This window comes from Silene latifolia, chromosome 10 (genome assembly GCF_048544455.1).
Source record: "Silene latifolia isolate original U9 population chromosome 10, ASM4854445v1, whole genome shotgun sequence".
Taxonomy (NCBI): domain Eukaryota; kingdom Viridiplantae; phylum Streptophyta; class Magnoliopsida; order Caryophyllales; family Caryophyllaceae; genus Silene; species Silene latifolia.
The window spans coordinates 128304722-128315441 of NC_133535.1; the positions used below are offsets into that span (position 1 = coordinate 128304722).

The 10720-nt window shown below is 43.6% G+C and overlaps 1 protein-coding gene across 1 annotated transcript; it reads left to right on the forward strand.

The window, feature by feature from the left end:
- The first annotated feature begins 5670 nt into the window (after positions 1-5670).
- On the forward strand, positions 5671-9588 carry LOC141608204 (uncharacterized). The gene is made up of 2 exons (XM_074427566.1): positions 5671-6209; positions 9153-9588. Exons 1-2 carry the CDS (start codon positions 5671-5673, stop codon positions 9586-9588), a joined length of 975 nt encoding a protein of 324 aa, XP_074283667.1.
- Positions 9589-10720: the final 1132 nt, after the last annotated feature.

Here is a 10720-nt window from a genome sequence, read left to right on the forward strand (position 1 = left end):
CAAAATCCCCAATTGTGACCTTAGACAGGCCAAATAGACAAGTAGATAGTGACCGCCTCCCTGTGGAGATCGACCCTACTTACTGCTAGCTTCTGTTAGTGTAACTAGGTATTTTATTTTTGGTACCTGACGACGGTATCACTCAATTGGTGTCTCCTCTGCAAGTTGTGGTTGATACCGATGAGTCTGGACATGCTAATAAGAGAAAAAGGCAGAATGAGGTCTCTGAAGGAGTCGGGGATGCTGGTGAAGGCGTGAGCGAGGTCAGGGAGGTCAGGCTAGGCTTGCTGATGTACAGTTTGCCAAAGAACAAATCCAGGCTCACTCCTTCTTGGTTGATGATCCTTACTACAAGTATCGGGCTGAGGAATTGTCTGCTCAGGCAGTAGCTGCTATGTACCGTTCCATAGACTGTGCTGCTAATTTGGTTGCAATGCTTCAGGAGGTATAATTCTTTTCCCTTAATTTTATTTTGCTCATTTGTTTTTTGCTCCAGCTTAGCTGATTCGTGACTTCCTTGTAGAATGTAAATGACATGCTAAGGGGTGCCTGTGAACTAAAATCTTCAAATGCCAAGAATGATACCTTGGACTGGGAGGTGCAATGCCTGAAGAAGGATGCTGAAACTTTGAAGACTGATTTGGAAGTGCTGAAAGGAGAGGATGAGGCCCTGAAGAAGGAAAATGAGGCAGGCAAGGTGAAATTGGTTGTTGAGACATCCAAGCTGGGATCTGCCCAGAATGTTGTGAAGTCTATCCAGGCTAAACTTGTTTCTGCCCAGGACGAGTTGAAGGCTGAAAAGCAGGCTATGCAGGATCTCTTGAAGGCAAATGAAGAGATGGCCATTGAGAGGGATACGGAGTAGAGCAGATATAAGGATACTGCTTTGTATTTCTTCGGCAAGGGTCGTGTTGATGCTATGAAGGAGCCTGTCGAAGTCAGGTCGTACTAGAATCCGGAGCAAGAGATGGCTGACTTTAATGCTACCTATCCTGACCTTTGCAAGCTACATGCTGATGATGAGGTCGATTCTCCTCCGACTAAAGACAAGAGAGGTGAGGCTGACGGGGATGAGGATGATGAAGAAGAAGAGGCAGCTGATGAAGGTAAGTTCTGCTACTGCTTCCAAGGCAGGTTGATAGTTTTGTTTAGGATAACCTTTTTTGGCCTATCCAGGGGGGATGTTCCCTGGACAAACTTCAAATTTTATTTTAGTCGGTCTTTGTCTCATCCAGGGGGGATGTTCCCTGGAAAAACTTTGTCCTTTCTGTTCTCTTAGTGCAATTGAAGTTGCTTTCTAGTTCCCATTGTGTGCTTGGTCTGGTTAGATAATACCTATTGAAATAATGCAATTTGAAGTATTTGTTAAAATAATGCTTGCCAGGAGGGCTTATGGCCCTCAATCCGTTCAGGGATTTGTGGCTCTTAGCCTGTCTGGAGGGATTTTTGGGTAAGAGGGATAGTTGCATTAGGACTATTTGATCTTTTGTTAAATGCATGAATAGGTGCTACACCAGTCCTCTTCTCCCACTTGATCGTGAGATCGAGAAAACATTCCGGGCAAGAAGAAGATTAGCTCTTTCGGCAATTAGAGGATCTCCGCCTTTTATTAACCGTCCAAACACCCAAACTTCCACAATTGAGAATTCAAACCAACTACCCTCTTCCTCCACCCTATCACCTCTTCACATTCCACATAACTCTCCAATCAACTCTCCACAAAGTTCACCAACACATTCACAACCTTACACCCATACCAATGATACCGAATCTCCACAAAACAACCTAGTAAACAAAGATATGGCGGATCAAACCTATGGGATATAACAATAGGCCAGATCCCAACCGTTCTTGTTCGGCAATTGATTATGGAGCTCTTGCTCCCAACACCTTTGAGCTTCGATACCATGTGATAAATTACATGCAATAAGATGTCTACCATGGGATGAAAAGTGAGAGTGCACACCAACATCTCACCACATTCAAAGAGAAAGCGGGTTCTATCAAGCACAATGGGGTCACCGAAGAGCAAATACTTTTAATGCTTTTCCCTATCACCTTGAAAGACAATGCTAAGAAGTGGTTTAACTCTCATGAGCCGGGTACATTTACCACTTGGGAGGCTTTATCCAAAACTTTCATCAACAAGTTCTACCCACCATCTAAAATCGCAAGAATTTGCCATGAGATTCAAACCTTCAAGCAAAGACCCATGAAAACTCTAAGTGAAGCTTGGGAACGTTTTAGAGATCTCCTCTCATCTTGTCCACACCATGGTATCCCAAAATGGATGACCACCTAAACCTTTTTCCAAACTCTTGAACAAAGGTTTCGGGATATGATCGTGGCAGCATCCGGTGGAAATTTTGACAATATGAACCACGCTCAAATCACGGAAATGATTCAAAACATTTCCGAGATGGAGAGTAGTTATGCTAGAGATGTGGACTATAAAAGTGAAGGACCATCTAAGATACAGGTGAAGTACAAGGCAAAATTGGATGACTTGACAAAGAAATTTGAAGAGTTTAAAATGGAGAAGAAGCATGGGGACTTAAAGCATGTCAATGAGGTCGGACCTAGCCATTACAAGGTCTATTACGTCCAAGAACCTAGGTCTCCTCCTAGTAAATATCCTCCTCAAATGCATTGTGACTATTGTGGCGGTGTGGGACATACCATTAAGTATTATTCATCTATTCCACAAGATGACCAACAAGAGTGCTTTGCTCTTCAAGGACAAGGTGCACCGAGGGTCTCTTACCAACGCCATGAGACGTTCTACCGTGCCTTCCCTAACCAAGATCCAAAAATTTTCTATGCGGGGCAACCATTGGACCCCAAGTACCAACAACCATAATACATGCCTCCACCAAAGCCTAATCATTCTAGGCAATACAATCAAAACCAAAGCCAAGCTCCAACTACAGAGGTCAAAGACAACATGACAACCCAAACTACATCCCACCTCATCAAAGAGACAACTAACGTAACCAACAACAAAACCCTCTATACCAACAATAAGGGTATCAACAAAACCCACCATCTCAACAACCATTCAACCAATAACAAGGATACTAACAAGGGTATCAACAACAACAAAACTCTTACCCACCTCCAAAAAATCAACAACAATACATAGAACCACCCAACCCCACCTCCTCTCTTGAGAAATTGTTAAGGGAAATAGATGTCAAGGCCGAGAGAAGAGAGCCTCAAGTAGACCAACAATTCAAAAGTTTGAAGACCGAGCTCTCAAATGTCCAAGCACATCAAAGGACATTTGACTCATATATGGTCAACCAAAACCCCTCTTCCTCACAAAGAGCTCCACATTCATTGCCTCCTCAAGGTTCTCATCCTAGGGATGGACCACCACCACACCAACAAGCTCATGTGGTGACCTTGAGGAGCGGGAAAGATTTGGATGATCCTTGCAAGGACTATGAACCAAAGAGAAAGAGAGATGTGGTGAGAGATGGTGAGGAGAGTCCACCTCCCTCACCCACAAGTAGAGTTGACAACACTAAAAAAGGGAAGGTGAGTGACTATGTTGAAGATGATGAGAACTCCGTCTTGGAGGAAGTAGTGGTTGGAAGAGACCAAGAAAGAGTGGTTGAAAGAACCAAGATAAAGGAAAAGAATCAAATGAAGTGGTTAACACCAAGCAAGCCTCAACTTCCGAAAAGGCCAACAACCCTCCAATACCATTTCCTAATAGAAGTAGAGTGATGAATGAGGAGAAGAAATTCTCCAAATTATTGGATATGTTGAAGAAGCTCGAAGTTTCATTACCTTTCACCGAGGTAATGACACAAATGCCACTCTACACAAAATTCTTGAAGGATGTGTTGACAAAGAATAAAAGCATTGGAGGAGATGGTCTAGTGGCTCTTAGGGGGCAATGTAGCACGGTCTTAGTTAATCACATGCCGGAGAAACTATAAGATCCGGGTAGTTTTTCTATTCCATGCATGGTGGGTAATGTGAGTATCAAGAAGGCACTTTCTGATCTTGGTGCTAGTGTTAGCATACTTCCGCTCCCTATTGCAAGGAAATTTGGTTTACATGATATGATTCCTACTTCTATGACCTTGCAACTAGCCGATAGGTCAGTACAAAGAGCAATGGGTGTCATTGAAGATGTGCCGGTTAAAGTGGGCAATTTCTATATCCCGGCGGACTTTGTGGTTCTTGACATTTCGAAAGACCAATAAACTCCTATTATACATGGAAGACCCTTCTTGGCAACCGGGGATGTCAACATAAGTGTCAAGGAAGGGAAGCTCACTTTCAAAGTGGGAAGGAATGTGGTTGAATTTTCTTTTACCGGGGCAATATCACAACCTATGTTTGAGAGTGTCTACTCCATAGACATGTTATAAGAGGCTATTGAAGATGCTAAGGATAAATGCTCGGGGGAGCATTTGGAAGAAGATTATGAAGCTCTACCACCGATCATTGATGAAGTTGAGGGTAAGAACCCTCCAAAGGTAGATCTTAAACCTTTACCCCCCATCCCTTGAGTATGCCTATCTTGATGAGGCAAACTCCTTCCCCATTATCATCAATGCATACCTAATGGCATCTCAAAAGGAAAAACTTTTAAAATTCCTTAAAGAAAACAAGAAAGCCATTGGGTATAACCTTGATGATCTCACGGGAATCGATCCCCGAGTATGCATGCACCGCATCACACTTGAGGATGGATTCACTCCTTTCGCCCAACCCATGAGAAGGTTGAAGGAGAAATTGAAGGAGGTGTTAAGGAAGGAAGTTGATAAGTTGCTTGAGGCCGGAATTATGTACTCCATCTCGGGGAACGATTGGGTGAGCCCGGTTCAAATCATCCCCAAAAAGGGCGGTATGACCGTGGTTGAGAATCAGGAAGGTGAACTCATCTCCACCCGACTGGTCACAGTATGGAGGATGTGCATTGATTATAAAAAGCTTAATTCCGCCTCAATCAAAGATCACTTCCCCTTACCATTCATTGACCAAATGCTCGAGAGACTTGCAAACCACGAGTATTTTTGCTTCCTTGACGGGTACTCCGAGTTTTTTCAAATACCCATCCACCCAAATGATCAAGCAAAGACTACCTTTACTTGTCCTTTTGGCGTCTTCGCATATCAAAGAATGTCGTTTGGCCTTTGTAACGCTCTTGGGACATTTCCACGGGCCATGATGTCTATCTCTTCCGAGTACATTGAGAAGTCTATGAAGGTGTTCATGGATGATTTTAGTATCCATGGCACTTCATTCGATTATTTCTTAAAGAATCTCTCCCTTGTGCTCTAAACGTGCATCCAATACAATTTGAAATTAAATTGGGAGAAATGCCAATTCACGGTGCAAAAAGGAGTGGTTCTAGGACATGTTATTTCTAGGGAGGTGATCCAAGTGGACAAAGCAAAGGTAGAGGTTATTGAGAAACTTCCCCCACCCACAAATGTCAAGGGTGTGAGGAGTTTCTTAGGTCATGCGGGGTTCTACCGAAAGTTTATCAAAGATTTTGCAAAAATCGCTAAACCCCTCACCTCACTTTTGGATAAGGACACTCCCTTCATATTTGATGAATCTTGTGTTGAAATATTTTGTAGGCTAAAGCAAGCCTTGATATCGGCTTCAATAGTATAACCACCCAATTAGGACCTCCCCTTCGAATTGATGTGTGATGCAAGTGACTTTGCATTGGGGGCGGTTTTGGGTCAAAGACAAGACAAGAAACTCCATGTGATAGCCTATGTAAGCACAGCCTTGGACAATGCTCAATGCAATTACACCACCACGGAGAAAGAAATGTTGGCGGTGGTGTATGCTTTTGAGAAGTTTCGGGCTTACCTCTTATGTTTCAAAGTTGTTGTCTACACGGATCACACCGCTATCAAGCAAATTATGGTCAAGAAGGATGCTAAGCCGAGATTAATACGTTGGGTATTGTTGTTACAAGAGTTTGATGTCACAATCAAAGATAAACCGGGATCCGAGAATCTTGTTGCGGATAACTTGTCAAGGTTGACTAAAGAAGCCCGAGGAGATGTTGATGATGGGATTCCTATTGATGAGTGGTTGCCCGATGTCTCTATTTTAGCTATCACGCACTCTGACCCTTGGTATGAGGATATTTCTAACTATTTGAGCTCTAGCTTTATTCTGGAGAAACTTGACAGCCAAGCTAGGAAGAAGTTGAGATATGAGTCTAGGAGGTATGTATGGGAAGATCCTTTTTTTATATAGGAGATGCAATGATGGAATTTATAGAAGATGTGTCACTCATGAGGAAGGGAAAGCAATCCTTCAAGCTTGCCATGCTACGATATATGGAGGCCATTTGTCCACCTCTAGGACCCAAGTTCGGGTTCTTCATTGTGGATTTTATTGGCCTTCTCTATTTAAGGATGCTTATGCCTTGGTTCATTCATGTGATTCTTGCCAAAGAAGAGGAAACATTGGAGGGCGTGATGAGATGCCTTTGAACAATATCTTGAAAGTGTAACTCTTTGATGTATGGGGTGTAGAATTTATGGGACCTTTTCCGTCATCATTTGACAACCAATATATTTTGGTTGCGGTGGACTACGTGTCTAAGTGGATAGAAGCAATCGCCGCCCCTACTTGTAACACCCCGGTTTATAAAAGAAGTCTTCGTCAAGACATTCCCTAATAAAACGGACTGTTACCATCTCGGTTTCCCGAGGTAGTGAATAACAAATTAAACTCCAAGGCAATTTATATAATATTTTAACTTAATTATTACAAATCCTCTTTTCAACTCAAATTACAAGAACTGACATAAATAAAAGTGAAAGTCTTCTAGATGATGATCTAGTTACTAAGTCGTCTGATCCAATGTCTCACGCCCATTAAGCTCCCGTCCTATCTCTTAAACCTGTCAAGTCTGCTCCCCATAAAACGGTTCATCACAGGTGTTCACGAATACACAGGGTCAACCACGAGGTTGAGTAGGGAAAACAATAAAACAGTAAATATGATATGCATGATACTCCGTCACCTCCATCTCCATCTCAACTCAATCACACACATCTCATACCCCGGGCGCCCACCATACCGATCCCCGGTAGACTATATATCGACCGGCCGATCTGCCACTCAACAACAGGACACCAGGGCAAGTCTGCGAGAACCCGCCCGGGCCTTATCACAACATCACATCGTATCTCAACATCGTCACTCCTACACCATCCTCCAACTCCAATGCATATGAATGCTCAAAAGAAATTGATGCAACATGATATATATATATATATAAATAAATGAACTGATGAATCACAAAAATCATGCCAGTTACCCGATGTCGTGATATCATACTCAATACGATTAAATCAGTCAATCACCTTTCCGAATATAAATGATAACGTAATCAACAGCCAGGAATCCAGTCAACACAATTCAACAACGATAATAGAGTAAGTGTATTTCCCTACCTCGAAGTGCCAGCAATTCCAATTAAGCAGTTAAGCAGTCCAGAAAGTAAAGCAATGAATTTGATTATTGATCCTTCACGAATCCGTCACCTAAAACAATTATAATATTTATAATTACTAACTACTAAATATAGCAATCTCCCAAAATAGAAGCTTTCCCGAAATAGTAACTTTCCACTTAACCAGTCCCGACTCAAAATCCATCTCTAATTATTTTAATCAACTCGGGAATTAAATTAAATAAATTATTTAATTGACTCGGGAATAATTTATTCAAATGACTCTGGAATTAAATTAAATAACTAATGTGATAATAAAATACTAAACGAATTAAACGTTTTAAGAAAACCCGAATCAAACATAAAACAATTCAACATCCCGACTTAAAACCCGTCTTTAATCATTTTAATTAAATCACTCGGAATTAAATTAATTAATTAAACATGTGACCCATTATCGAAATATAACGATTAACTATCACGAAACCCGTTTCAAAACTAAGAACAACTCGTCACCTACACCACCCCCTTCACACGCACTCACCCGCCACCACAGGCCACCGTGAGGCCGTGTCAACCACCAGCCCCAACACCCACTCTGACCCAGCCACCAGCAACCACCCCCACTGGGGTCGACCCTCGCCGGCGAGGTGAACCACGGCCGTCAACTGGCCTGGTTCAACACCGAGCCTCACCAAACGCCCTATGTTCTCCTCCTGCAACCACCGCAACTGTTACTCAACCCCTGCCATACCACCACCTGCCTACTCGCCGCCATCCCACGAACCCAGACGACATGGCGCCACCATTTCGACCTCCCCCTAGTCCACGGTGGCGCCACCCCAAATCTAATCACCTAAACTCGCCTGAAAACGCACATGTAAACCCGTGTGTCTACCCCTGTCGACAACACCTCCTGCCGCCATTTCCACCACCCAAAACCACCCTAACCACCACCACTATACTCGTCACATACCCCACTACCCAAATACCCTGTCAACAACCACCAGCAACCTCACCAAGACACGCACAACCCCCCAACAAAACCCGACAGAAAATACGAAACAGAGGAAGGGAGTTAACTGCTTACCTTTCCGCCACCACAACGGCCACCTATAGCCGCCTATGAACGTCGACAAGCTTCCCTAGCTCTTCCTTGCTGCGTGGTCACTACTCACGGCCACTCTCTCTCCCTCTCTATGCGTGAAATCTGAAGTTTTGGTGTTGGTGAAGGAGGGAGGCGGCTGAGGGAATAAGAGAGGAAGGAGGCGGTTTAGGGGACTGTTAGGGTTAGGGTTAGGGCACTATTAGGGTTAGGGTTTTGGGTTAGGTTTAAATGGCCTTAGGGTTAAATGGGCTGAATAGTTATTGGGCCAACTCACATGGGTTAGCTCACAAATTCGAATTCTTATAAACCCGTCACAATTAACTTATATCGATACAACGCGAGTTAATTAAAATAACTTATCATAATTATCGACTCGCCAATTTACCCGACATAATTAGTAATATAAATGTATAAGAATTAATATATAATAATATCCGTTTAATAATATCCGTTTAATTTATTATATAAAAATACGGGGTATTACACTACTAATGATTTACGAGTGGTTTCCAAGCTTTTTAAGGATTACATATTTCCCCGCTTTGGAGTACATCGGGCAGTCATAATCGATGGTGGGTCACACTTCATTAACCGCAGCATCTATGCTTTACTCAAGAAATACGGCGTCCGACATAAAGTGGCTCTTGCCTACCACCCCCAAACCAATGGGCAAGTGGAGGTGTCAAATCGGCAAATCAAGGCTATTCTAGAGCGTGTGGTGAATAGGTCTAGAAAGGATTGGAGCACCAAACTAAATGATGTGCTATGGGCTTTAAGGACCGCTTACAATACCCCGATAGGCACTACTCCCTATCGCTTGGTCTTTGGCAAGTCTTGTCATCTACCTCTTGAGTTGGAACATTGGGCAAGATGGGATCTTAAGGAGCTCAACTATGACTTAGATGTTGCGGGAAACAAGCGGTTCCTCCAACTTAATGAGCTTGATGAGTTGAGGTTGGATGCTTATGAGAATGCCAAACTCTACAAGAAGCGGACTAAGAAATGGCACGATTCCCAGGTTACAAGAAAATAAATTGGTGTAGGGGATAAGGTCCTACTCTTCAACTCCCGGTTCCAATTATTTCCCGGAAAGTTGAGATCCCGATGGTTGGGACCCTTTGAGGTAGTGATCGTGTTTCCCTATGCCTCATTTAAATTGAAGAACAACAAAGGTGAGTGCTTCAAATTGAATGGACAACGAGTGAAATTCTTCTATGAGGGTCAACCTATTAAGACCCGTGGTGAAATTGAGTTGGAAGAACACCCATCCTTGGGGGATGAGTAATTTCAAACATGAATAGGTAATCGGAATTTGGAACTTTTCTACTAGGTAAGTTGGATCGATGACGGGATGTAATTATGAGGAAAATCAGGGATCAATGTTGAACAAAGGCACAACCTTCCATTGGCCAAGTCCCGACTTGATGAGTCGGCTAAGAAAGAGGAAAACACGCAATTCAATGCCAATTGAAGAAGAGGTTTCTATAGTTGAAGGAAAATGAAGAAAACACGAAGGCATGTACTCCCAGCCTGCCCACCGGCCGTCGGTGCATGGACCGGCTGAGAAGTTTCTGATCATTTCAAGGAAAATTTGAAGGATTATTGAGAAGAGTCTCTCAGCAGGCAGGCTGGCAGCCGGTCCACCGGCTGGGAGTGCAGTTATTGAGATTCAGGTGGGAAATGACCTGGATGTGGGGTATGAGCCGGTACGCCGGCAGCCGGTCCACCGGCTGGGAACACCCCCATTGAGGAAAAAATGAAGGAAACTTGAGGAAGTGTAACTCCCTGCAGGCAGGCCAGCAGCCGGTCCACTGGCTGGGAGAACATCTAAGAAAGAGTGTGATTTGTGGTGCACTCCCAGCCGGGGTACCGGCGGCCGGTCCCTGGACCGGCTGGGAGTTCCCTGATCTTTTTTTGAAAATTTTCGAAATACCCTGTACTCCTAGCCGAGGCACCGACAACCGGTCGACCGGCTGGGAGTACACTGACGGGTTTTAAAACACAAAATCAACACACAGATCACTCATAATCCGCATGACACACTCCCTCTCTAACCCTCCTTTCTCCCTCAAATCACCCCCAAACACCACCATTCCACCACCAAACACCACCAATCAACGACCAACTCCCTCCCTTTCCTTAACCCTCTCACAAAATCGACCATG

What these genes read in the sequence shown, in the direction of transcription:
- LOC141608204 (XM_074427566.1), top strand. Translation starts at nt 5,671, where the DNA reads ATGTGTGATGCAAGTGACTTTGCATTGGGGGCGGTTTTGGGTCAAAGA. An exon ending in TTGAGATATGAGTCTAGGAG is followed by an intron (nt 6,210 to 9,152) that starts GTATGTATGGGA and finishes CATTAACCGCAG; the next exon opens with CATCTATGCTTTACTCAAGA.